Source organism: Exophiala xenobiotica (genome assembly GCF_000835505.1).
Source record: "Exophiala xenobiotica strain CBS 118157 unplaced genomic scaffold supercont1.6, whole genome shotgun sequence".
Taxonomy (NCBI): domain Eukaryota; kingdom Fungi; phylum Ascomycota; class Eurotiomycetes; order Chaetothyriales; family Herpotrichiellaceae; genus Exophiala; species Exophiala xenobiotica.
In genome coordinates this window covers 289,234-310,117 of record NW_013562489.1, presented here as the reverse complement: position 1 = coordinate 310,117, position 20,884 = coordinate 289,234, and the positions used below count along the sequence as shown (strand labels likewise).

Genomic DNA, 20,884 nt, shown 5'->3' with positions numbered 1-20,884 from the left:
CCCGACGGTCCACAGCTGGATGCTGGAGTCGTTGACATGATAGGCGAAGTACCTCGGTATCAAGCAGCACGGTATGCACCAGCGGTGTGAATAACCACTTCTCGCTCAACTCCGCGATATCAAATCCGGTGTCCGGTCCAACCATTGATAGCCGAACTATCTTGGATTTCTTCATCGGCCAACATCTCATAGCATTCTTCTGATTGAAGGAGATGATCATGGAGATATATTTTCAAGTGTTGACATGACTCAGGGCGGATCCGCTACTGTGACAGTCCCAACAGATAAGACAACTGCAAGTACAACCTCTCCTGATCAGGGCCAAGCACAGTGCGCGCTGAAGGCCACATCGGGTTTGAATCATGGGTAGCATAGGCAACATTGACAAATATCGCATCGGCGTCGATGTAGGAGGTACGAACACAGACGCCGTACTCATCTCCCTTTCACCAACCCAAATCATTGCCTCTCACAAAGCGCCAACAACGCCAGACGTGACGACGGGCATCGCAGAAGCAGTCCACGCTGTCGTTTCCGCGAGTAACGTGCCCTTGAGTGCCATCAGCTGTGTCATTATAGGCACGACCCATTTCGTGAATGCAGTGGTTCAGCGCTCTCCGTCCCTTCAACGCGTCGGGGTCGTTCGGCTCTGCGGCGGCGGTGAGGATGGCTTCGGACTCGGAGTACCGCCGTTTGTCGACTTTCCCAAGGACTTGCGTCGACTCATCGCGACAAAGCCTTTCTTCTGCCAGGGTGGACATCAGATCTCTGGCACCGAGATCTCCCCAATCGACGAGGTCGAGCTGAGACATGTGGCCGAGGAACTGGTCAAAGCCGGCATTTTCAACGTTGTCATCTCGGGCATCTACTCGCCTCTGAACTCTGCACATGAGATCAAAGCTAGCAAGATCCTCATCGACCGAATGAGTGAGTTGTGTACGGAGTCTGGTCTTCCAAACCGACCTCGAGTCACCTTGTCACATCTGATCTCGTCCGTTGGCTTTCTTGCGAGAGAGAACGCCGCGATCTTAAATGCAGCACTGAGACCTCTTGCCGAGCGCACAATATCCGGATTCCAGAGAGCCATGGAGGACATCTTCCTGGGGGACCCCTGCACGCTTTACCTCACGCAAAACGACGGAAGTGTCCTCAGTGCTCCGGATGCGATCGACCTTCCTATCCGAACATTCAATTCAGGGCCGACAAATTCCATCCGAGGTGGTGAATTTCTGTGGCATGCGGCCAGCAGTGAGGCGAGTGGACTTGATGGACGCCAAGATGCCCTTGTGGTCATCGATATTGGAGGAACGACCTCGGATAGCGGCTTGTTGCTCCCGAATGGCCTGCCCAGAATGAGCTCCTTGATGAGCCTTGTGGGAGGAGTGCGTACCAATTTCGCATTGCCCGCCGTGGAGAGTATCGGTTTAGGAGGCGGAAGCATTGTAAGGGCCTCAGGAGAGGATTTGATGGTTGGTCCCGAAAGTGTCGCTCTGGAACTACCCCAGAAGGCTCGTCTGTTCGGAGGAGATGTTTTGACAGCTACCGATATCGTCGCGGCATCTGAACTGCACTCGCCCTCCAACGATAACCCGCTCAAAGGCCTGGGAAACCCTGCGTACTTGAAAGACCTCACGCCTGAGCTGGTCGAAAAGGCCAAGGATAAGATGCGACGGATGGTGGAAGAAGTGGTCGACCGAACCAAGGTCCAGAAGGGGGATGTGGACGTATTGATCGTCGGAGGCGGTGCCATATTGATCGATACCAACAAACCTCTTGCCGGCGTTCGTGCGGTACGGAAGGTGAAGGGCGGCGAAGTCGCGAACGCAGTGGGCGCCGCCATATCCCGGGTATCTGGTGTGGTGGACACCGTGGCAGACACATCTCATCAAACGTTGAAGCAGGCACAGGATGCCGTGACGAAACTGGCCATTGAGGCGGCAGTCGAAAATGGAGCGCAAAGAGAAACGATCGAGATTGCCGAGATAACCATTCTTCCGATCCAGTATGTCGACGCCAAAGCACGAATACTAATCAAGGCAGTCGGAGTGCTTGATGTGGTCAGGACTTCGAAAGGAGGCAAGATTGGTGCCAGCGACTTGCCAGAAGAGCCTCAGCAGGATGGTCATCGAACAGGATATATCGGTGACGAATTCGTGGATATGCCAGATTCTGTGGATGTTAGTAGCTATCAGCCCAAGATTGTGGAACGGCAGTGGGTGTTATCCTTGACCGACATCGAATGGATTTCGAATGGCAACAAGATTCTAGGCTGTGGAGGTGGCGGAGAACCCTACCAGCAATACCTCAAGATCAAGTCAATCCTGGAGAAGTCGCCAGGTATTATGAAGGTGGTCTCAGCGTCAGATCTTCCAGGTAGTGCCATGCTCGGCTGGACGGGCTGTCTAGGCAGTCCAGAAGTCAGCATGGAGCGGATGGAAGCCAATGAATGCAACAAGGCGCATGACGAGTTGACTCGAGTTATGGGCTACGCCCCGGTCCAAGGCTTCCTCGCTTTGGAGATCGGTGGTGCAAATGGACTCGTCAACCTCGAAGTTGCAGCGGCACACGGAGTGCCATGCGTCGATGCCGACTACATGGGTAGAGCATACCCCACCGGCTGGCAGACGACGGTCAACGTGTATGGCAGTCCGAAGGGGGAAGCACTGTTGCCTGCAACCATCGCGAGCGGAGACGGCTCATTCATGACAATGACCTCCAGCAGAACCGATAGATTGGTTGATAGTGCGCTGCGAGCTGCCTGTGTTGAGATGGGATGTCGAGCCGGTCACGCGGGTCCACCGAAGTCCGCCAAAATAGTCCAAGAACAGGCCATCCTCAACACGGTATCCTTAGCCTGGTGGATAGGTAGGGCGATCGCGCTAGAAAGGAACATCACAGACAGGGCCAAAAGAATTGTCGAGGCAGTCGGTGGTTCTGAGAGCGCAAAAATCCTGGCCGAGGGCAAAATCACCAGTGTGGAACGTGTGCTCAAGACCGGCCACACATACGGAGTCGTCGAAGTGGATGGCACCCTAAGCGACGGGTCCAAGTCGACAGTCAGGGTTCCTTTCAAGAACGAAAACGCTTTTGTCGAGGCGACGGACTCAGATGGCAAAGTGTCGGTGCTGGCGGCGGTGCCAGATCTGATAGTCGTGCTCGACGCAGAGACCGGCTGCGGCTTATTGACGCCCGAATTCAAATATGGCTTGAGAGTCATAATAATGGCCATCTCAGCATCCCCTCGGTGGACGGATACTCCCAGAGGTTTGGAGCTGGGTGGTCCAGGTTCGATGGGATTTCACGAAATCAAGTACGTGCCCATTGGGAAGTACACCAAGCCTCGAAGTGTCATTGAAGCATATTCATAGAATTCGCGTTGTGAGAAATGATGGGACGCCAGTACGCGTTGAGTAGGGAATCCTTCCTATGGCTGTTTGAGCCTTGAACGTAAGGCGGATCGGATGTCATACACTTCCCACCAGCATGGTTAAGATGGCCCCTGGTAGCGAAGACTTGAGGCCTACGGTACCTGGAAAGATCAGGAGGCGCGGGATCCAACCCTGCCTGCTATCATGCTGATCTGGCCAGACAAGCCTCGTGGCGCACGCCGGCTATGGAGGCTGATGGAGGCTGATGGAGGCTATCGCGGGCTATGTACGAGTACCATGCTGAACGATTTGCTGCAACCAACATTCGTCCTCGCCAAATCGAAAAGGTGGATTGTCCCAACAGGCTGTTATGGTGCAAAAATCAATGAACGATCCTACCAAATAATCATCATTCTTCCCTTTCGGCGCACACTGCTGCAGACGTTGGAGGAGTCAGCCCTCCATTGATCGGTCAACAAGGCTCCCTCAAGTGAGCGACTTACGCCAGACCCGTCTCCTTCTAGTGCTTCATTTGTCCTTATCATTGTTTTTGTCCTTTGCCTTCCCTTTACCTTTGTCTTTAGCATCATCCAACTTCGACTGTTGTTCTACGGGCGTTTCGCCAGACTCGGCTTCTTCAGAGTTTGGAGCCTTGACGCCAGCCAAAGATCCATGCCAGAGGAACAGGCAGAAACCGACCGAGGCCACCAGAAGAAGAATCCGGAGCAACCACTTTATTGGTGTGCCATACGCGTATACCCAGCTGACCAGCCAGATGAGGGTCGGGGTCACCAGCTCTCTTCGCTCTTTGTCCATGTCTGGATTAATGGTGACCAGCAAGGCCAGAAGAGCGAGCAAGATGAAAGCCAGAATAGCAACGGTCAGTACCTGGATGAAAGCCAACAGGATCGCAATGTCTTTTGTGGTCTGGAGAACTTCAAACCCGGCCGCTACCAGTGGCGTCACCTGTTCGAATGCCGCATTGATTTCTTTACTGTATGGGATGCCCATTGTGTCAGATGGTGCAGTACGCTGCCGTGCTCGACCATCCGCAGAAATGGTGAAGATCGATGTGGCTTCATGAAGCAAGTCTGCAACGCGATGGCGAGCTGCTGGTCATCAATGCCCTCGTTGTCGTTCGTGATGTCATGCGCAGCTGTACTGGTTGCTGGTCCTGCTGGCCAATCAACCCAGGGTGTTGCCAACTTCTGTGCCGTCTTCCTCGGGCGGCGTTGAGATCCGTCCGCTCAGCTCCTCGTGTCAATCATCCGTGACTTGGCTGGCAGTCTCAGCCTCACCAGCCTCAAGATCTTTTCTAACTGATCTTTAGCTAAGACTCGTCGATATGTCTTAGGATTTTCTCTGCGTCTCCTTGGCAACTGCCCTCTTGCTTGATGAGCCTGGCGACAGAACAAGCTTGACGGTCTGACGTGAGGCATTTTCTCCCTTCACCGGCCACATTTGCAACCCCTTCATTCGAGCACATTGCCCTTCTATGCAACAATCGCTGGTTGAGATCTCACAGCGCTTTCGAGCTCACCCAGCAAGTCTCTCTGGCCGATCGAGAAGCTGAATTCGAATGGTAAGACTAAACATAAGTTTTTGGAAGGTTCCTTGTCAGACAGCGCTTTTACTGTAAGCCACTTGCATATTGAAACGCTCAACTTGCGCCTGCTGACGATCTAGTTGACCTCGTGCCTGCCAGCCAGTCTTGTGTACAGCACCTTCGTCTAGTCCCGTGGCCATTCATGTCTCTCTTCTCTTTTTCCTCACTCACTCCCCATCACACATCACTTCATCCTTTCATTCTGCCCCTGCCCACCTATTGTTATCGTTGCAAGCCTCGTGTGCCATCACGAGTTCCGTTTGTTCAACACTTCATTCAGCCACCTGATTCCTCCAGGCATCTTCCCAAGATGCCCAGGTCAAAAAGCAAGTCGCCGCTCGGCGACCGTGCTGATCAAAGTCTGCACGAAACACCTCTTGAAGCCGAATCCCGCAAACAAGCCAACTTCGTCGAAGTCGAGGCCAAGCTACCGAAACGATTTGACAGATCGGAAATGGGCTTCATTGACAAGGGCACAAGTACGTATTACTGGCTGAATGATCGATAACTCCTGCTAATGTTGTCTCGAGGTATCCTTGGTCCCAAGAATCCATTTGGCAAGAAGGCCACCCCAAAAGAGAACATAGTATGGATTCTCGACAACACCGCATACAGACCGGTCAAGCCGGGCACAGATACCTCGCAACCTTGGGAGGCGGAATTCGTCGCTTGTTACTTCCGTGAAGGTCGCAAGGATCTGACAAAATATGTTAGCAACATTGCGGATCTCCTTGGTATCGACGGCAAGGCGGGTGCCGATCCCACTGTTACCCAAAGAATCGAAGAACGGCTCAAGCCTTTCGTGATGGCAATAGCGCCTGCCAGAACGATCGAGATCGAGATTCCGTGCCCCAGTCCAGAAGGAAGTCCACACAAGAGGCTCCTCGGTCCATCGAACTCGAACGGCATCAGTAGCCAGATCATGCTCACCGGTGGTTCTGACAATGCTGACGGCAAGACGGTGGTTTGTAGAAGTGTGGATGACCTTTTCCCCGATATCAAATCAGAAACACGTTTCGTTGGCCCTGAAGGGTGGGCTATTCTCTCCGACATTGATGACACCATCAAGGTTACGCAGACTCCGAATCCTACTGGAATCCTACAAACCACATTTGCAGAAGAACCCAAGACGACTGCCGGCATGCCAGAGTTCTACAAAGTGTTGAACGAAGCTTTCAACAATCCTGCGTGGTTCTATCTTTCAGCGTCGCCCTACAACCTATATACTTTCCTCCACGACTTCATCCGTCAGAACTACACACTCGGAACAATCATTCTACGAGATGCCTCCTGGATGGCCTTTGGAGGCTTGCTGCAGTCGTTCACGCAAGGTGTGCAAGCGTATAAGACGAGTCGGATTGAGAAGATACAGTCATGGCTTCCCAAACGCCAGTTCATTTGCATTGGTGATTCGACTCAATCAGATCCTGAAACCTATGCTCAGATGTACACCAAGTATCCGGAATGGATCAAGGCCATCTACATCAGAAAGGTCATCGATGCTCCGAACATGGAGGCCAAGAACAAGAACCAACGATTCGTCGATGCTTTCAAGGATGTACCGGACCACGTGTGGAGAGTGTTTGTGCAACCTGAAGAAGTGGCAGATCATGTCAAACATCTTGCCGGTCACGCTCATGCTGGGATGCTTGGGTCTCTGCTTGGGCGGTAGTGCCAGACCGAGCATGACATGAGATCGAAACTGTCAAAGTCCCAGCTGAATACACCTCAAGCACGTACACCGCAGCCTCGAACACCAGAAGCAAGAACTCCACGTTCTCCTAGCCCAGGACCGCAGAATCGGGATGCTGTCGTCAAGACTCTGGGTAGCTTGGGAAAGGATTTGTCTGCTGTGCAGAAAGGCTCATCATCGCTGCGGCCTAGCCCTGGACATGGCGCAAAGAGTGTCTGAACTGAACGCGGATTGCTTTCGAAGAACTGGGAGGGAGTCCTGGACCACTCCTGCGGCAACAGAGGCAGAACTATTATCATTAATACTCGGTTCTCTCACACAATCGATAGCTTAGACTGCCAATAACAATTGACGGAACCTGACGAAGCATTCAAACTCACAGCGTCCAATGTAGCCATATTCTACCTCATTTCTGCAGCTCCGTCCTCTCTTCGAGTTGTCGATGCGCACAAGATTGACAGGCAGCCTCGTCGACGATACCTAGCGATCTAGCGAGCCTGGTTAATTTAGCCGACCAAGGCTTGGCAAAACTCGCCACAACCTGCCCGACTGGACGATGAGCGCACTCGCCAGCGAAATTCATCTCTCGTGAAGACGGCGCAGTTGAGAATCGACCACTTCCCTTACCACGCCTGCCACAACCCACCCAAGACTCTTTCAAGATGCCTCAAGCCTTTGATAAATGCAAAGAACGGCCTGAGCATATTGACCAAATTCTCAACAACCTAAATCGATACAACCCTGAAACGACGACGACTTTTCAGGAATATGTCACGCAGCAATGCGAGGAGAAATTCTTTGATACATACGCATGCCTGGCGCTACTGAAATTGTAAGGGACTCTCGCGATGCAGAACCTTTGTGGCTATGTGATGAAGAGAATTTTTTCATACCACGTTTCCTATTACCCGACTTTATCCCACGGGAGCCATGGAGATTGAAATTATTAGCTCTATCTGAACGCCGGAAGAAACATGCTTGGATTTTACTGTTATATCACCCAAGAGCGAGTGCTGACTTGCCGACCAGATACCAGTTCAATCCGCAACTCCTGCATCCTGAAACCGTCACCAACATCCTCGTCAAGGCTCTCACTGTCTTCCCGTCGCCTGCCTTTTCTCTGTGCCTGAGCCTCCTACCTCCCTCGACTATTCCATACCAGCCGGGAAACACCTCGGTCCCTACCACCGATTTCACCGAATCCATACAAAAACTCACGCGGTTGAATACTTTGCTCGAATCCGCACAATATGACGCGTTCTGGTCGACGCTGGAGTCGGACGATCTATATGCAGACCTCTACGCGGACGTCGCAGGGTTTGAAGATCTGGTTAGAATACGGATCGCTGGTGAGGTAGGAAAGACATTTCGGCAGATTGATCTGGGTGTCCTGAGCGGATGGCTGGATCTACGAGGAGACACATTAGCCAAATTTACTCAGACGGCTTGTGGGTGGAGAGTACAAGGGCAACAGGTTGAAATACCAGCCAATGCCGAGAATGAGGCCAAGAGCGAAGTCAAGGGCGAAAGAGTTGGTGTAGACATGTTTAGCAGGGTCTTCAGAAGAGGCTACGAGGCTCCGGCATGAGACACAGATACCTTGAAATGAAGGACGTATGGCGCAATGATATGTGTCTGGGCACGAGCAGTACAAATCCGGGATCGTCTCACTGGCACCTACTGGGAGTCTGGGCGGATTCTGATCGAGTGACGGGCAATTTGGCCTGGAAGACGTCCTGAGACCTATGTCCCATCCAATCTTGAATGGCAATGCTCGTTAGATCCCAACCGAACGTCTGGCTTTGCGGTCTTTCTGGGAAGGGCTCAGGCCTGCCGGTCGAATGGGCTACGGAAGGGTCGGGGGTGAGGGAACGAGGGTGATATGCTTGGCTGATTCGTTTACTCCGGTCAAAGGTTCTGATGGAATTGAGCTGGAGGGCGGCTACGTTTTCTGGCTCGACATAGATCCATGCGAAAATTGCAAGTACTTGTATTGTCTCGTGGTGGCAGTTCACTGGGTTTCCTACTATCTCCGTACTCCGTACCACTGGTAGCGTTCAAATCAAGGCAAAGGACCCCAGAAATGCAGGAGGTTCTTGGGTCTTGGCAGAAACTGTGGCGCGTCTTGGGTTGAATGATGATCATCAGGTATGACACTGTATCACGTCTTTATTCCCATTCCTCTTCATGTTCAAAACATCACACCAACTTCTTTTCACGACCATACAAACTCTCATCTGTGCACTCCCATTCAGTAGCAGTACCCATCGTTTATCCAGATCACATCACCATCTGTTGCCATGCCAGCCTAACAAACTGCCTGCCTGGCCACCTACAACTTGAAGTCTGGCGGATCCGAGTCTTCCATTTCCGGGGCCATCATGATTGCAGCCATGCCAACTCCTCTCTTCCTACTCAATCTTCCGGATGAAGTTCTCATTACAATATTCGGTTTCCTTGATTTTAAAACCCTCCGCAACGCTACCCTGGTCTCCAAACTCTTTGACGACCTCGCGGAACCATTCCTGTATCACTCTATCAAGATCCTGAATGGTCAGCAGGCCGCCGCTCTCTCTGCAGCTCTCTACGCAAACCCGCGTCGTGCAACATGGGTTCGATCTCTTCTCGTCTCAACCAAGTTTGGAGAGGACGAAGGCTTGGACATTCTGCCACCACACATCGGCCGGATGCGCAACCTGCAGGATCTATGTCTTGAAACCCCTGACTGCAACGCCAAATTCCCGGAGGAGAGAGTGGCTTGGGTCAACCTCCAGGACAGGTACGAACGTATCTTCGAAAGTGCGTCGGCTGTTGTTCCCAAAGGAGACCGGGTCCTGCCCAGTCTGAGAAGCTGTAAGCGCGGTCTCCAGCCCTGGGCACGATCAAATCTAACAATGCCATTCTAGGCACGCTGCATTTTGTGGACGGCCAAAAAGAAATCTATTCGATGACCAAATACGCCATGCTTTTCTTGCACCCAAACCTGCGCTCGTTGACCATGTCTTGTGCGAGCACCGACTACCCAGACAGAATACTTCGCCCCTTCCAAAATGACAAGACTCTCATCAAGTCGACGAACCTGGAATATCTGCACCTCGAAGAGTGTGATATCTTTGAGCCTTCTCTTGCCATCCTATTAAGCTTCCCCAAGGCTCTAAAATCATTGAAAGTCAGCGAAGGTATCCGGTACGACGGCATTTTCAGTGCCAGAAGCAGCCGCATGCATGGGAATGTGAATCCTGGCCATTTTGTGGACGCCCTAGCTCTACACTGCACTGATTCTCTCGAATACCTGTCGTTAAGTCTTGGTCACTTAAGACAGGGGTTTCAAAACATCAATCATGCTGGTCAGCACCTTGATCTTACTCCATTTCACGCTCTCAAGCAACTGGACCTGGATGTTCGAACGGTCAATCTGGTAAGGGTCCGGGTACAATGCGACCACGCGACTTGGCGAAGGCTGCCTCCCAATCTGGAGTCCCTGAAAATCTTTGGGATCCCTCTCGGAGAGCGACCTCCATTCCAAGCAAGACGAAGAGTCTGGTTCCCCTTCGGCACCTGTATCGTGACCGAGAAAGCAAGACACGGGCTTCGTCTCCTCAAGAACCTCATATATTCTTATGAATATTACCGGGAAGATGACGAAATCCCGCGACTCAGCATATCCGATGATGGTGAGAGCGTGGAAGAAATCAGCCAAGTGTCACTAGCTCACCGGAGAATGATCGACAAATGCAATGAGCTACTGCCGCTTTACAGAAAGGCGAATGTGAGATTGGAAATTGAGATGGTCGCATTGCCCAACGGTTTCATTCCACCATACTTGTTTCCCGAGGATAAGCCCAGACATTTCAAATTGTGGGAATCCGCATCGAAGTGGAGAGGCAATGCCATGGTGTCTGCTATTCCCGAGAACACCTGCGATTACAATCCCGATCGCTGATCAAAAGACGAGTGTTGCGTACGGCCGAAGACATCGGTACTATAAGGACATACGTCATGTCTGTAAGTTGCATCAAAAGGGAATGGCGCAGCCTTGCTGACATGGGCAGCGCACGTATCGCGCTATTGGATGGGTGATGCCAATCGGTGCAATATTGGCTCCGAGAATCCATGCAGAGTTTAGTAACCACAGCACGGTGGAAAGACCAAAAGGGATCTAAGGGTACGGCAGAGAACGAATCGGTTTCCATCCTTCGAAGTGGTCAGTCACTCTTCAGGCTGCTTTACGATGTTCGACCTGATATGTAAGTTTACTAATCACTGAGAAAAGCCATCACCTGGAGCTAGTCAAGCAGCTAATGTTTTAATAAGCAGCCTTCTCGTATTATCCGAAACCGGTAGTCGTCGAGCAGCAATCATAACCCACCCGTCCATCGAATACAGAATGGTCCAGAATGTTTATTGATGACAGAGAAGTTTCACAATGTTCGTGTCGCCAGGCCATACGGACATAATGACTCCACCAGGGGGAGCTACATTCCGCTCGCTGTCCTATTGGCGTGCGCAGTCTTGTATGGCGACGCGAATATTCTGATTGATGGGTCGGCATGCATACTACCCTTGGCAGATACTGTCTCAAGAGCTGATTAATGGCAGCAAGCTTTCATGCAACACCAGAGCAGCAGTCTACTTTCCATGTGCTGGAGCGTTCATAAGGACCAACTTTTCTGCCCTCTTCCTTACTTCGATCTCTCTAGTCGTACCGTCGTCTTGCTTGTTCTTCCAGGGCTTTACTTTGTGTTCAACATACCTCCTTGAGTATGGGTAATTCCATGGCAGATGTTATCCAAGACTCGCCTTTGGGGCAGGTCATCCACTTCATCACACGAGGCAAGGTCTTCGCCTTTCCCGAGGAAGACGCCAACTTCAGGATCCCCTGGGAAGAGGCGTCGGCCACAGAGAAAGAGATTGAAATCGAGGCCGACGCCACTCCTGTGAGCCCTGTCGCAAATGTCGCTCCCAACCCGGCGATTTCTCAGATTCCTTCCATCGACGACAAGGATGATATCGAGGCCCGCATTCCAGGCCTCACCACCATCCCAACGGCTCGATCATCTGCCGTGCATAGTGCTGTCGGTCCGGTTACTACGCGCACCTTAACCCGCGAGCGCACATTGCCATACTCCCGCGAACGATACGAGATCGAGCAACAGGAAGCCGTCGAGCGACGACAGAGCAGCATCATTGCCCCGCAGAGAACATCTGACGGTGTTATACTAGTGGACTGGTACACTACTGATGATCCGGCCGTGAGTCCAGACCTGTCCAGCCCTCTTCTAACCGAAAAGCCTTTGTTTGTCCTGTTACATTACCCCAAGCTATATGATGTCCACTTCACTCAGCCTCGCGCTTGATAAAGATTTGCTGACGGACATGGGGCGCAGAACCCTCAAAATTGGAATAGCTGGAAAAAGGCATGGGTCGCACTGATAATCTTCTTGTACACTTTTGCGGTATACATGGCCAGCGCTATCTATACGTCTGCGGAGCCAATGGTCATGGAAAAGTTTGGGGTCGGTCAAAGTAAGGCTTCATTGGGTCTGAGCATGTATGTGCTTGGATATGGCTTTGGGCCGATGGTGAGCTTCATCTCTTATCTCATTACTTGACGTCGAAAACATGCCGCTGACTCAATTGGTGCCAACAGCTGTTCTCACCCATCTCCGAACTGCCGATTTTTGGGCGCAATATTCCCTATATCATCTCCTTCGGACTCTTTGTCATTCTTTGTATCCCGACTGCCTTGGCCGATAGCTATGCCACTCTCTTGGTGTTGCGATTCTTGACCGGGTTCATGGGCTCTCCATGTCTGGCCACCGGCGGTGCCACAATGGGTGACATGGTACATCCTCCTTCCTTTTTGCTTCTCTCTTGAATTACTGACGCATGTCCTGTAGTACGGCCTGCTCAAACTTCCATATGCCCTTACCGCCTGGGTCGCGGCGGCGTTTTCGGCTCCTGCTCTTGGACCTTTACTGAGTGGGTTCAGCGTCGTCGCCAAGTCGTGGCGCTGGGCTCTGTGGGAAGTGCTATGGTGTTCGGCTCCCATCTTCGTCCTGATGTTCATGTCCATGCCCGAAACGTCGGCATCAAATATTCTCCTTCGCCGCGCTCAACGGCTGCGCAAAATCACCGGTAATCCTAACCTGAAATCCCAGGGCGAGATTGATCAAGGAAATTTGTCCTTCAGCAAGCTCGCCATCGATCAGTTGTGGAAGCCGATCGAGATCTGTCTGAAAGATCCGGCTGTTCTGTTCACGAATCTTTACACAAGTCTTATTTATGGTACGTCATCAAGTCGTCTTTTTGTATCCCTCAGGGGTTCTCTCCCACGCCTCCGCATTCTCAGACCATCAAAGGAAGCGCCTATGCCTTTGGGCCTCTGACTCTGACTGGAGCGAACTTGTCTTTCATCCACTAATCTTCCATTAGGAATATACTACTCCTTCTTCGAAGCCTTCCCCCTCGTGTACATTGGCATCTACGACTTCAACATTGGTGAGCTGGGCATCGTGTTCACTTGCATCGTCGTCGGCTGTGTCATCGGCATCATCATATACGTGTCGTACGTATACATCTACCTCGAACCGGACATCAAGGCGAACGGCCTGCGCGCACAAGAACATCGGCTTGTCCCCGCCCTCTTCGCCGTCACACTCATGCCAGCCGGGCTTTTCTGGTTCGGTTGGACGGCTGAGCCGCAGACGCATTGGATCGTGGGCATCATCGGGATCACGCTATATGCTGTCGGCGCGTTTGTCTTGTAAGTCTGAGTCTCTCGAGCCGCAGTTTACCGCAGCACACATTCTTTCTTTTCTTTTTCCCTCTCCCGCACCTCGTCCTATCACTGAAGCCCTATCAAAAGTATCACAGCCCATCCTACCAACTTTCGTCGTCATTCCCTTCCCTTACCCATACTACCTACCTCAAGCTCAGAAGTATTACTCCGCTAACATTGGCTACTCACCCCAGATTCCAATGCATATTCATGTACCTCCCTCTCACATACCCGCAATACGCCGCCAGCCTGTTCGCCGCCAACGACCTGACCCGCTCCTCCCTGGCCGCGGGCGCCGTCATCTTCGCGCACCCGCTGTACGTCAACCTGGGCATCGGCCGCGGCATCTCGGTGCTCGGGGGCCTGTTGGGCGGCGGCGTCCTGGGTATTTGGGCTCTGTGGTACTATGGCGCCAGTCTGAGGGCGAGGAGTAACTTCGCCGCCAAATAGTTCTGTTGTCATGTCATCTCACAGCAGCGCCTTGGAGAGGTAAAAACGCCTTACTTAGGTGTCTACGGCCCGCACGCAGAGATGGAGCTGCCGCCGTGACCATCGCTCGGGCGGAGTGGCACGGGCAAATATTTATCTGAATACTGGATCGGACATTATGAGGGAATTGACGCGGTGTGATGGGTGTGCTGTGCTGTTTTCTTAAACTTCGCCGCAACGTTGAGGTTGTGCTCCGAATGTCGCGAGTGCGTGGGCAGTGGCTTGATTGACAGGCAGGGAAAAGAGGCCTCGAAAGGATGATATGACCTTTGCCTGTCTGCATTAGCATGGCGTTGGGGTTCAAGGACGACTAATACGTAAATTGCAGAGATGACCGGTGCTGGCCAAGGAGCTCCCCCCTTCTTTCTAATCAAAAAAGAATCAAACATAGAATTGATTACTATGTGACGTGCCTTCTAATTCTGACCATGTTGGCGCTCTCCAAGCCGCCGACATCCTCCTTGTGATTCTCTACCTTCTCGCCAGTGTCATGTGCAACATTCTCCGGTGCTTGTCGTAGACTTGCCCTTTTCACAGCCCGAGCAACACGTTGCAACCAGTCCCATTCGCGCAAGAGGAACATACCGACTTCTTCGTCCGATGGCCAATGGAGCGATCCGCAAAGACCTCTTGCCTTTTCGATCAATTCTGGTCGCACGATCAAAGGAGTCTCGAACGAGAATGTCTCCTTGTCGCCTAGATATTTAGGTCTGCCCTCGAAGAATAGCCTTATTATGCACAGGACGGAACGAATCTGGGTCAGCTCTTGATCTTCAGGAGCGTCGCCAGTCACCGACAGGCTACGTTTGCCTTTGGACATATATGCTTCGGCATGCTCATTCATCCATTTCACCAGAGCGACTGTGCCTTCGATGTCGCCAACTGATACAAGAATCCTGGTCATCAGTCTCAAATCGCCTGGTTCGGGCAGAAGGAGGATCGGTAACGTGTGGCGCGGGAGGAAATCCGCAACAGAGTGACCATAGATTGCGCGCAAAAAGATTGATTTCGCAAGTGATCCCAGTCTTCTGCTTGCTATATGTAGTCGCCGATGATTTGCGTCCCTGACAACAGAAGTTATGATCCCGGCCAAGTGACGGAATGAATCGAGGTCGGGTTGCATCTTCAGTTCCGTCTTCGGATTGAACTGTTCCCATAGACAACGCCAGACCTCATGCTTGATCGTGCGCTCATCGCTGTGGGACATAGTGCCACTTCTCGACTTAGCATTGGCATCACGGATGCACGCCCATGCTCCTTTGAGAAAGGCGTTCCAAGCACGGGTATCTGTGCATTCTCCGACTCGTAGAAGATTCCATGCGTATGTCAAAGGGGTCACAGGCTGTTTCGTGATTGTCCACTGTGCTGCTTCCACGTCATAGGTTTCGGTCGCGATGGAGAAATCCGGATGGTTGTCATATCCGTATCTGCACAGTAGATAGATGAATGCCGCTAAGCAAAGGCTTGGGATTCGGTCGACAGCATCGTGAATTATCGTCGAGGGATAATTTTCAACATGCCGTAGGACATCCTTTGTCACTTCATCCCATCGACTATCCTGAATGTAGGAGAACCCGGCTTCAATATTGGGAGCATGATCCAGTAAATCACTCAGGAGTCTGCCTCCAGGAACAATGCCGGCGCGAAACATTTCGTTGTAGAAATCGTCCAAGGAAGGCACTTCTCTGTCCACGTAGACAATATCCCGCGGACTTACAGGATCTTCGAATACTTCTTTTACATCTCCTGCGAGATATCGCGATCCCAATGCTGAATCTGCTGTTGCAACTTGGGCGAGTAACTTTTCGCACATGGCAAAATATGGTTGATGTCGTCTTCTAGACAATTCTGTCGCTTTTTCATATGCACAGAAAGATGCCCAGGCTTCTCTCTGGGTCCTGGTGGCTTGAATACGTGCTGCCCATACTTCGGCTGCATCGTGAGACGAGCTGTCAAGGTAATCGACCGCCTGCTTTGGCATCTTCCATGGCTGGCGAGGTAACTTCAGGATTGCTCGTGTCTGAATGGTCGGGCTTTTGTCTGTATCCCATCCTGCCAAAACAGCAGCACTTTTCTCCCAAGCACCATGAGTGTATCCTGCCTGGTTCATCCGTCCAAGTAATTTCATAGCTCGACTTTGTCTGCCGGGGTATTCCAGATCCTGCTCAATTCCAGATTTTATTCGCCGCCAGGGTGGCCAAGCTAGAGATTTTGCTTCTGCCCATGCACGCTCCTCTCCGGTCTTGGGATGCATCAACTGGACCGAAATAAGCGCTCGATAGCCTTCTCGAGTGAGAGGTAGTTGTGGCTTAAATCCCACCATAAGCCTAATGAGAGCAAGCTGGGCATTTTGTTGTAAGAGATAAGTGTCGAAAGTCTTGATGGTCGGCAACGCAATCAGTGAGAGAAAGCGATTGAAGATATGAGATAGACGTTTTAATTCCGAAGGGCCGAGTGAGTCCTCCTGAAACATGTAGAGGTCAGAAAACAGATGCTCAATGATCAAGCTGATGTCTTTGAAGCAACTGGGGGCCACTTGGCGAGCATGTCGAAGAAGTCGTACCACCAGACATACTCTGCTCGTCCAACCCCATCCGGAATATTGCTGGGCTTCTTTGCAGGAGTCAAGTTCCGTCAAAATACTTCTGATGAGCCCTTTTAACGCAAAAGCGCTGATACGTGATGCGCGTAGAATTTGCAACAGAATGAATTTGGGCAACCGTCCATTTCCAGAGTCGCGGTAATTTGCAGCCAACGCTATGTACCTCTGTACAGCGAGGTCGACGCTCTGAGCTGAGAAAATCCAGGCCCAGCTTACCACATCAGTGACGTCGTGCCCACTTTCACTGAGGGTGTTGAGGTTCTCCTCTTTAAAGACGGCTTGAAGGACAATGTCCGGTTCGCTATCGACCCCATACGACCCCGACGGAAATTTACCGCCGCGAAGAAGCGGTTCTATCTGAAAAAGGTAGTCGAGGAGGATTTTCCGGAGGGGAGTCGACGACCTGAATTGCAAAGTAGCTGGAGTTTCGAGCTTCCGTAGATTCTGCTCCCAGTCGTCAGGCTTAACGTACGAAAGGTCAGTCTTCTTCGGCCGAGCACGGGAAGGCAAGAAGACTGAGACAAGGTTATCGAGCTGTTTGCGGAGAACAGACTGTTGGTTCTTTGCATTGTCGCCGGCCTCCAGATCCACTTCTGTAGCAGCATATGCTTCCTTCTCTTCGATGGTAAAATCACCCTCGGTTCCTGGCTCTTTTACTCCTGGCCATCCTGCAAAAGACTGAGCCGGAAGGCTGATCGACGAGGTAGGTATGGAGAGCTCATCCGCTGATATTCTTGGAGCCGCAGACGGAGATTTCGACTCGGATGGTGCGAAAGAAGCGAAGGAAGTTGAGCGCCTTGTGGATGATGAACTAAGGCGGACCCCATATTGACGGACTACAATTCCGACCGTGAATCTGACTGTGACGCCGTCCTTGAGAGGGTATTGAGTCGATAGGCGAGAAGGGGAAGGTCCAGCTACATGTCTCAACCGAGCTCTGCGCTGGAAGGCACGAGCGGCGGTAGAGAAGACGCACTGCACGTTGACCATCCATTGATGCTTCGAATGGAAAGAGACAAGATATCGTCAGATGCTTCTGTTCGTACAAGACAAAGGTGACAATGGGTGATCAATAGACATGGAACGTGCGATTCCTCGTCTTGTCGCTGCGTAGAGTAATAAGTCCCAGAGTTCTCGAGATGCTAGGATATTGGAGTTGTACTTCGGTTATAAAGCAGCAAGCGATAATCTCTAGGCCTAGCCTAATCAAGACAGGGTTGTATAATCGCTTGGAAAAGACCAGCATCTTTGACACGATCGATTCGCGTGCATCTCGTCGCAGAGTTCAAGTCAGTCAAGGGTCCTAGATTCTTGAAGATACACCACAGACACCGACGTCTCTACACCCAATAACTTAGTGTGCATTGCACCATTTTCCCTTTGCCAGTCCGGACGGCCATACGCGTACGACACGAATCCTCACTTCAACCCTTGCAAACCTATTCCCATCCGATCTTCTGCGGACCGCGACAAGACCTGAGCCTGCGCCGATACGGAGCCAGCGGTCACCACAGGAAAACCAATATAATAATTGACAAATGCGCAAAGAACATTCATACTGCGTCTGATGTGGTTGGAGAGGGCTTCTACTGCTCCAACGCAATAAAACTCCCATTCAATATCCTGTGGGGTGGACCGGCTCGTCCATCGCGATCATGGTCGAAGTAAACGGAGTCTCGAAGATGGAAGACACCGTCTCTATATCGGCTTCCCATCTCGGCAAACGAAAACGCACAACATCTCCAGAACCTGTGACTGCGCCCAAGAACACAAAATCATTCCCATTACAAGCTATGCTGAAAGATGCTTTGTTGCTGATCCGCAGGTATGCCACATCTTTCAAATTACCGCTTCGTGTAGCTAATCTGTCTCAATAGACACGACATAACACCTTCCTTGCTGAAACATCCTCTCCCACTGTCAGACACCGAAGGTCCAGACGCGAAAAGAGTACGCCTTGCGAAAATCGAATCCGTTGGCGAGACAGTCGAAGAGAGGGTACTTGCAGGGGCCTACAAGTCTTTCGATGAATTGAGGAAAGATGTCAACACTGTCGGGGCAGCTATTGTGAACAACCTTTCCAGCTCAGATGTGAACGGGAATACAGCCTCGGATACACCCTCTGAGTCTGGCGTAAAAGAACAATTTGCAAAAGTAATGGATTTACTATCAAAATGCGATGTAGACACCTCCAAAGTTGCCAATACGATTACAGTCAAGACAGAAGGTGAAGATTTGACCAAGGCACTTCCAGTCACGCAAGCCCCGAAGCACATTCTCTCGCTTCGCAGCCATATCGCGGCGGGCAAGGACTCTCAGCCATTGTTCTCTGGGCTGGAACTACAGCCACAAGATGGAGATAGTGACGAATCACTTCTCCCGAACGGAATCAACCTCACTGATTTCACCTCCCTCGGAAGCGAAGCACCCAAGCCAAAGCCGCAAAAACGATCTTTTAGCACTGTCTTCCAACCATCTACTCGATTAAAACAGCTGGAGATGCCACGACCTTCTTCAAACAGAATCGTTGGGAGTAATACTCTCGACTTTGCGCCATATGTCGATCCTAATGAGACCAATCCACAAACCAAGCACCATTACAAGTTCACTAAATTGCAGACTGGAAAGTGGCTGTCCTATGGATCAGGGAATGACCAAGATAAAGTTCGACAACCACATGTTCTGGGAGCGGTCGATTACAGGACAGCTCTCACAGCGAACGGTGTGCAGAAAGGGAGTAGATCAACTGAAGGGTCATCGTTCAGCTCCGTGTATTCGTCCTTTGCGCCCACTATGGACAATGGAGGTTTCTTGATTTCTGAAGAGGACAGAAATCGTCACTGGTGGCACAAATACGGAAACAAGAAGTTGTCAAAATTCTTCAGCTCAGAAGAGTTGGAAGAGACGGCCACAGAAACCCAGGCCCTGGAGGATGACTTTGCGGACGTGGTCGCCAACTTTCAGCCTGACGAGCCCGAAGAAGACACCAAGCCTATGGAAGACTCTCATGACTCCGAAGAAATGCTTGAGGAAGTTTCTGGACTAATCGAAACGTTGAGCTCGTACCAAAGGAACCGTACCCTCGATACCAAAATCCCCGTCCCGCAGCCTACACCGACGGATGCCGAATTTGACGTTTTTGAGATGCTGCGGGATCAGCTGAAGATTTTGATCTCATCGTTGCCCCCTTTTGCGGTGGCCAAACTGGACGGAGATCAGCTCGAAGAATTGAATATTTCAACGAAGCTCTTAGTCGAGCCGCCTGACTATCAAGGAACAGGACAAGTCGACGACTACACATGGAGGTTACAAATGGCCCGGCAAGCTACCTCAGCTCCCGCTCGTACGCCCATAGCCCAGCCGATACGTCCCGGCTATTCGCAAAGCCAGGTGACGCAGCCAGCATACAATGCTCAGGCGCGAAGTTACAACGCCTCGGTTCCAGCAACCGCTGGGTATGGTGCGAGAGCTGCGAACTACCAGACACCAACAGTCCCGCGCCCGACGTACTCCCAAACACCATTCCAAGCCACTGGCACGCCTTACACGAATCGTACTACCATTCAACAATTCCAACGAGCGACGCAGAATGGCTACGCAAATTATGCCGCTGGTGCGACACAGACACAGAGCCCAGGGTTTGCCCAGCGTCCAAGTCAGCCAGGCTACCAGCAACGTGCGCAAGATAGTGCTTTTGCGACTGTTGGCAGATCGGCATCGCCTCAGAAACCGGTGGTCAACGGACAGAACTACCCTTCGAGACAGTATCCAAGCCAACCTCAGACGCCGTACGCGTATCAACGACAAGCTTCCGGGACTCCCGTCACACCAAACACGCCCGCCACGACGGCGGCTACGGCTTATGGGCGATATACAGCCACTCCGGATCGGGCCAGTACTGAGGCGGGTACTAATGCAGCGACAGCGGCTACCGGACAAACTGTTGAGGTTTCTCGCTAAATCATGCTGGCAATACTTGGCTCAGTTAATCATTGTTCTTGTATGATGATGAGGAATTTATTCATGTTAATTCAAGTCGTCCAAAGACTGACGGCAGTATTGGAGACGTCGAACACTTTGGGGACGCTCAGGCCTGATAGCCCCTGTAGGCAGCTTTTCGTTCTAACCAGAGCGATGACCGCGTGAAGTGGTCAAGAGGTATTGGAGAATGAAATCAGATGGGCAATTTCAGATAGCTTTCGTCATGTTCGTACAATCCGCTGATCGATTGCTGGCTCCGTGGAACGGGAGATCGCTCGCATCGTATGGTGTAGTCGACAGAGAAAAGGTCGAGTAGCCGGGTATTTCGAATTCGACTTTGTCATGGTTTTTGAAATCATGTTGG

At 51.6% G+C, this 20,884-nt stretch overlaps 8 protein-coding genes across 8 annotated transcripts; 6 read left to right on the top strand and 2 right to left on the bottom strand.

The window, feature by feature from the left end:
• Positions 1 to 160: 160 nt before the first annotated feature.
• Positions 161 to 3,840, top strand: PV05_09401 (uncharacterized protein). Its single transcript, XM_013455737.1, has one exon. It carries the CDS (start codon positions 363 to 365, stop codon positions 3,366 to 3,368), a length of 3,006 nt encoding a protein of 1,001 aa, XP_013311191.1. The 5' UTR covers positions 161 to 362; the 3' UTR covers positions 3,369 to 3,840.
• Positions 3,841 to 3,896: 56 nt separating this feature from the next.
• On the bottom strand, positions 3,897 to 4,494 carry PV05_09400 (uncharacterized protein; the record flags this gene model as incomplete). The annotated part of the gene is made up of 1 exon (XM_013455736.1): positions 3,897 to 4,494. The coding sequence occupies exon 1, from the start codon at positions 4,377 to 4,379 to the stop codon at positions 3,897 to 3,899; it is 483 nt and encodes a 160-aa protein (XP_013311190.1). The 5' UTR covers positions 4,380 to 4,494.
• Positions 4,495 to 4,655: 161 nt separating this feature from the next.
• Positions 4,656 to 7,047, top strand: PV05_09399 (uncharacterized protein). Its single transcript, XM_013455735.1, has 3 exons — positions 4,656 to 5,003; positions 5,055 to 5,453; positions 5,505 to 7,047. The coding sequence occupies exons 2-3, from the start codon at positions 5,117 to 5,119 to the stop codon at positions 6,644 to 6,646; spliced, it is 1,479 nt and encodes a 492-aa protein (XP_013311189.1). The 5' UTR covers positions 4,656 to 5,003; positions 5,055 to 5,116; the 3' UTR covers positions 6,647 to 7,047.
• Positions 7,048 to 7,291: 244 nt separating this feature from the next.
• Positions 7,292 to 8,797, top strand: PV05_09398 (eukaryotic translation initiation factor 3 subunit K). Its single transcript, XM_013455734.1, has 2 exons — positions 7,292 to 7,499; positions 7,697 to 8,797. Exons 1-2 carry the CDS (start codon positions 7,330 to 7,332, stop codon positions 8,253 to 8,255), a joined length of 729 nt encoding a protein of 242 aa, XP_013311188.1. The 5' UTR covers positions 7,292 to 7,329; the 3' UTR covers positions 8,256 to 8,797.
• A 251-nt stretch (positions 8,798 to 9,048) lies between these two features.
• On the top strand, positions 9,049 to 10,610 carry PV05_09397 (uncharacterized protein; the record flags this gene model as incomplete). The annotated part of the gene is made up of 2 exons (XM_013455733.1): positions 9,049 to 9,520; positions 9,574 to 10,610. 2 exons carry the CDS (start codon positions 9,049 to 9,051, stop codon positions 10,608 to 10,610), a joined length of 1,509 nt encoding a protein of 502 aa, XP_013311187.1.
• An 820-nt stretch (positions 10,611 to 11,430) lies between these two features.
• PV05_09396 (uncharacterized protein) lies at positions 11,431 to 13,898 on the top strand (the record flags this gene model as incomplete). The annotated part of the gene is made up of 6 exons (XM_013455732.1): positions 11,431 to 11,919; positions 12,055 to 12,249; positions 12,318 to 12,512; positions 12,568 to 12,955; positions 13,103 to 13,433; positions 13,643 to 13,898. 6 exons carry the CDS (start codon positions 11,431 to 11,433, stop codon positions 13,896 to 13,898), a joined length of 1,854 nt encoding a protein of 617 aa, XP_013311186.1.
• A 409-nt stretch (positions 13,899 to 14,307) lies between these two features.
• Positions 14,308 to 17,660, bottom strand: PV05_09395 (uncharacterized protein). Its single transcript, XM_013455731.1, has one exon. The coding sequence runs from the start codon at positions 17,527 to 17,529 to the stop codon at positions 14,338 to 14,340; it is 3,192 nt and encodes a 1,063-aa protein (XP_013311185.1). The 5' UTR covers positions 17,530 to 17,660; the 3' UTR covers positions 14,308 to 14,337.
• Positions 17,661 to 17,813: 153 nt separating this feature from the next.
• On the top strand, positions 17,814 to 20,840 carry PV05_09394 (uncharacterized protein). Its single transcript, XM_013455730.1, has 2 exons — positions 17,814 to 18,364; positions 18,417 to 20,840. Exons 1-2 carry the CDS (start codon positions 18,195 to 18,197, stop codon positions 20,497 to 20,499), a joined length of 2,253 nt encoding a protein of 750 aa, XP_013311184.1. The 5' UTR covers positions 17,814 to 18,194; the 3' UTR covers positions 20,500 to 20,840.
• Positions 20,841 to 20,884: the final 44 nt, after the last annotated feature.

Excerpts from the sequence above, each read along its gene's own strand:
- PV05_09395 (XM_013455731.1), bottom strand. The coding sequence starts at position 17,529 with ATGGTCAACGTGCAGTGCGTCTTCTCTACCGCCGCTCGTGCCTTCCAG.
- PV05_09398 (XM_013455734.1), top strand. The coding sequence starts at position 7,330 with ATGCCTCAAGCCTTTGATAAATGCAAAGAACGGCCTGAGCATATTGAC. Across the intron at positions 7,500-7,696 it reads TGCCTGGCGCTACTGAAATT|ATACCAGTTCAATCCGCAAC; the intron begins GTAAGGGACTCT and ends CTTGCCGACCAG.
- PV05_09401 (XM_013455737.1), top strand. The coding sequence starts at position 363 with ATGGGTAGCATAGGCAACATTGACAAATATCGCATCGGCGTCGATGTA.
- PV05_09394 (XM_013455730.1), top strand. The coding sequence starts at position 18,195 with ATGGTCGAAGTAAACGGAGTCTCGAAGATGGAAGACACCGTCTCTATA. Across the intron at positions 18,365-18,416 it reads GCTTTGTTGCTGATCCGCAG|ACACGACATAACACCTTCCT; the intron begins GTATGCCACATC and ends CTGTCTCAATAG.
- PV05_09399 (XM_013455735.1), top strand. The coding sequence starts at position 5,117 with ATGTCTCTCTTCTCTTTTTCCTCACTCACTCCCCATCACACATCACTT. Across the intron at positions 5,454-5,504 it reads CTTCATTGACAAGGGCACAA|GTATCCTTGGTCCCAAGAAT; the intron begins GTACGTATTACT and ends TGTTGTCTCGAG.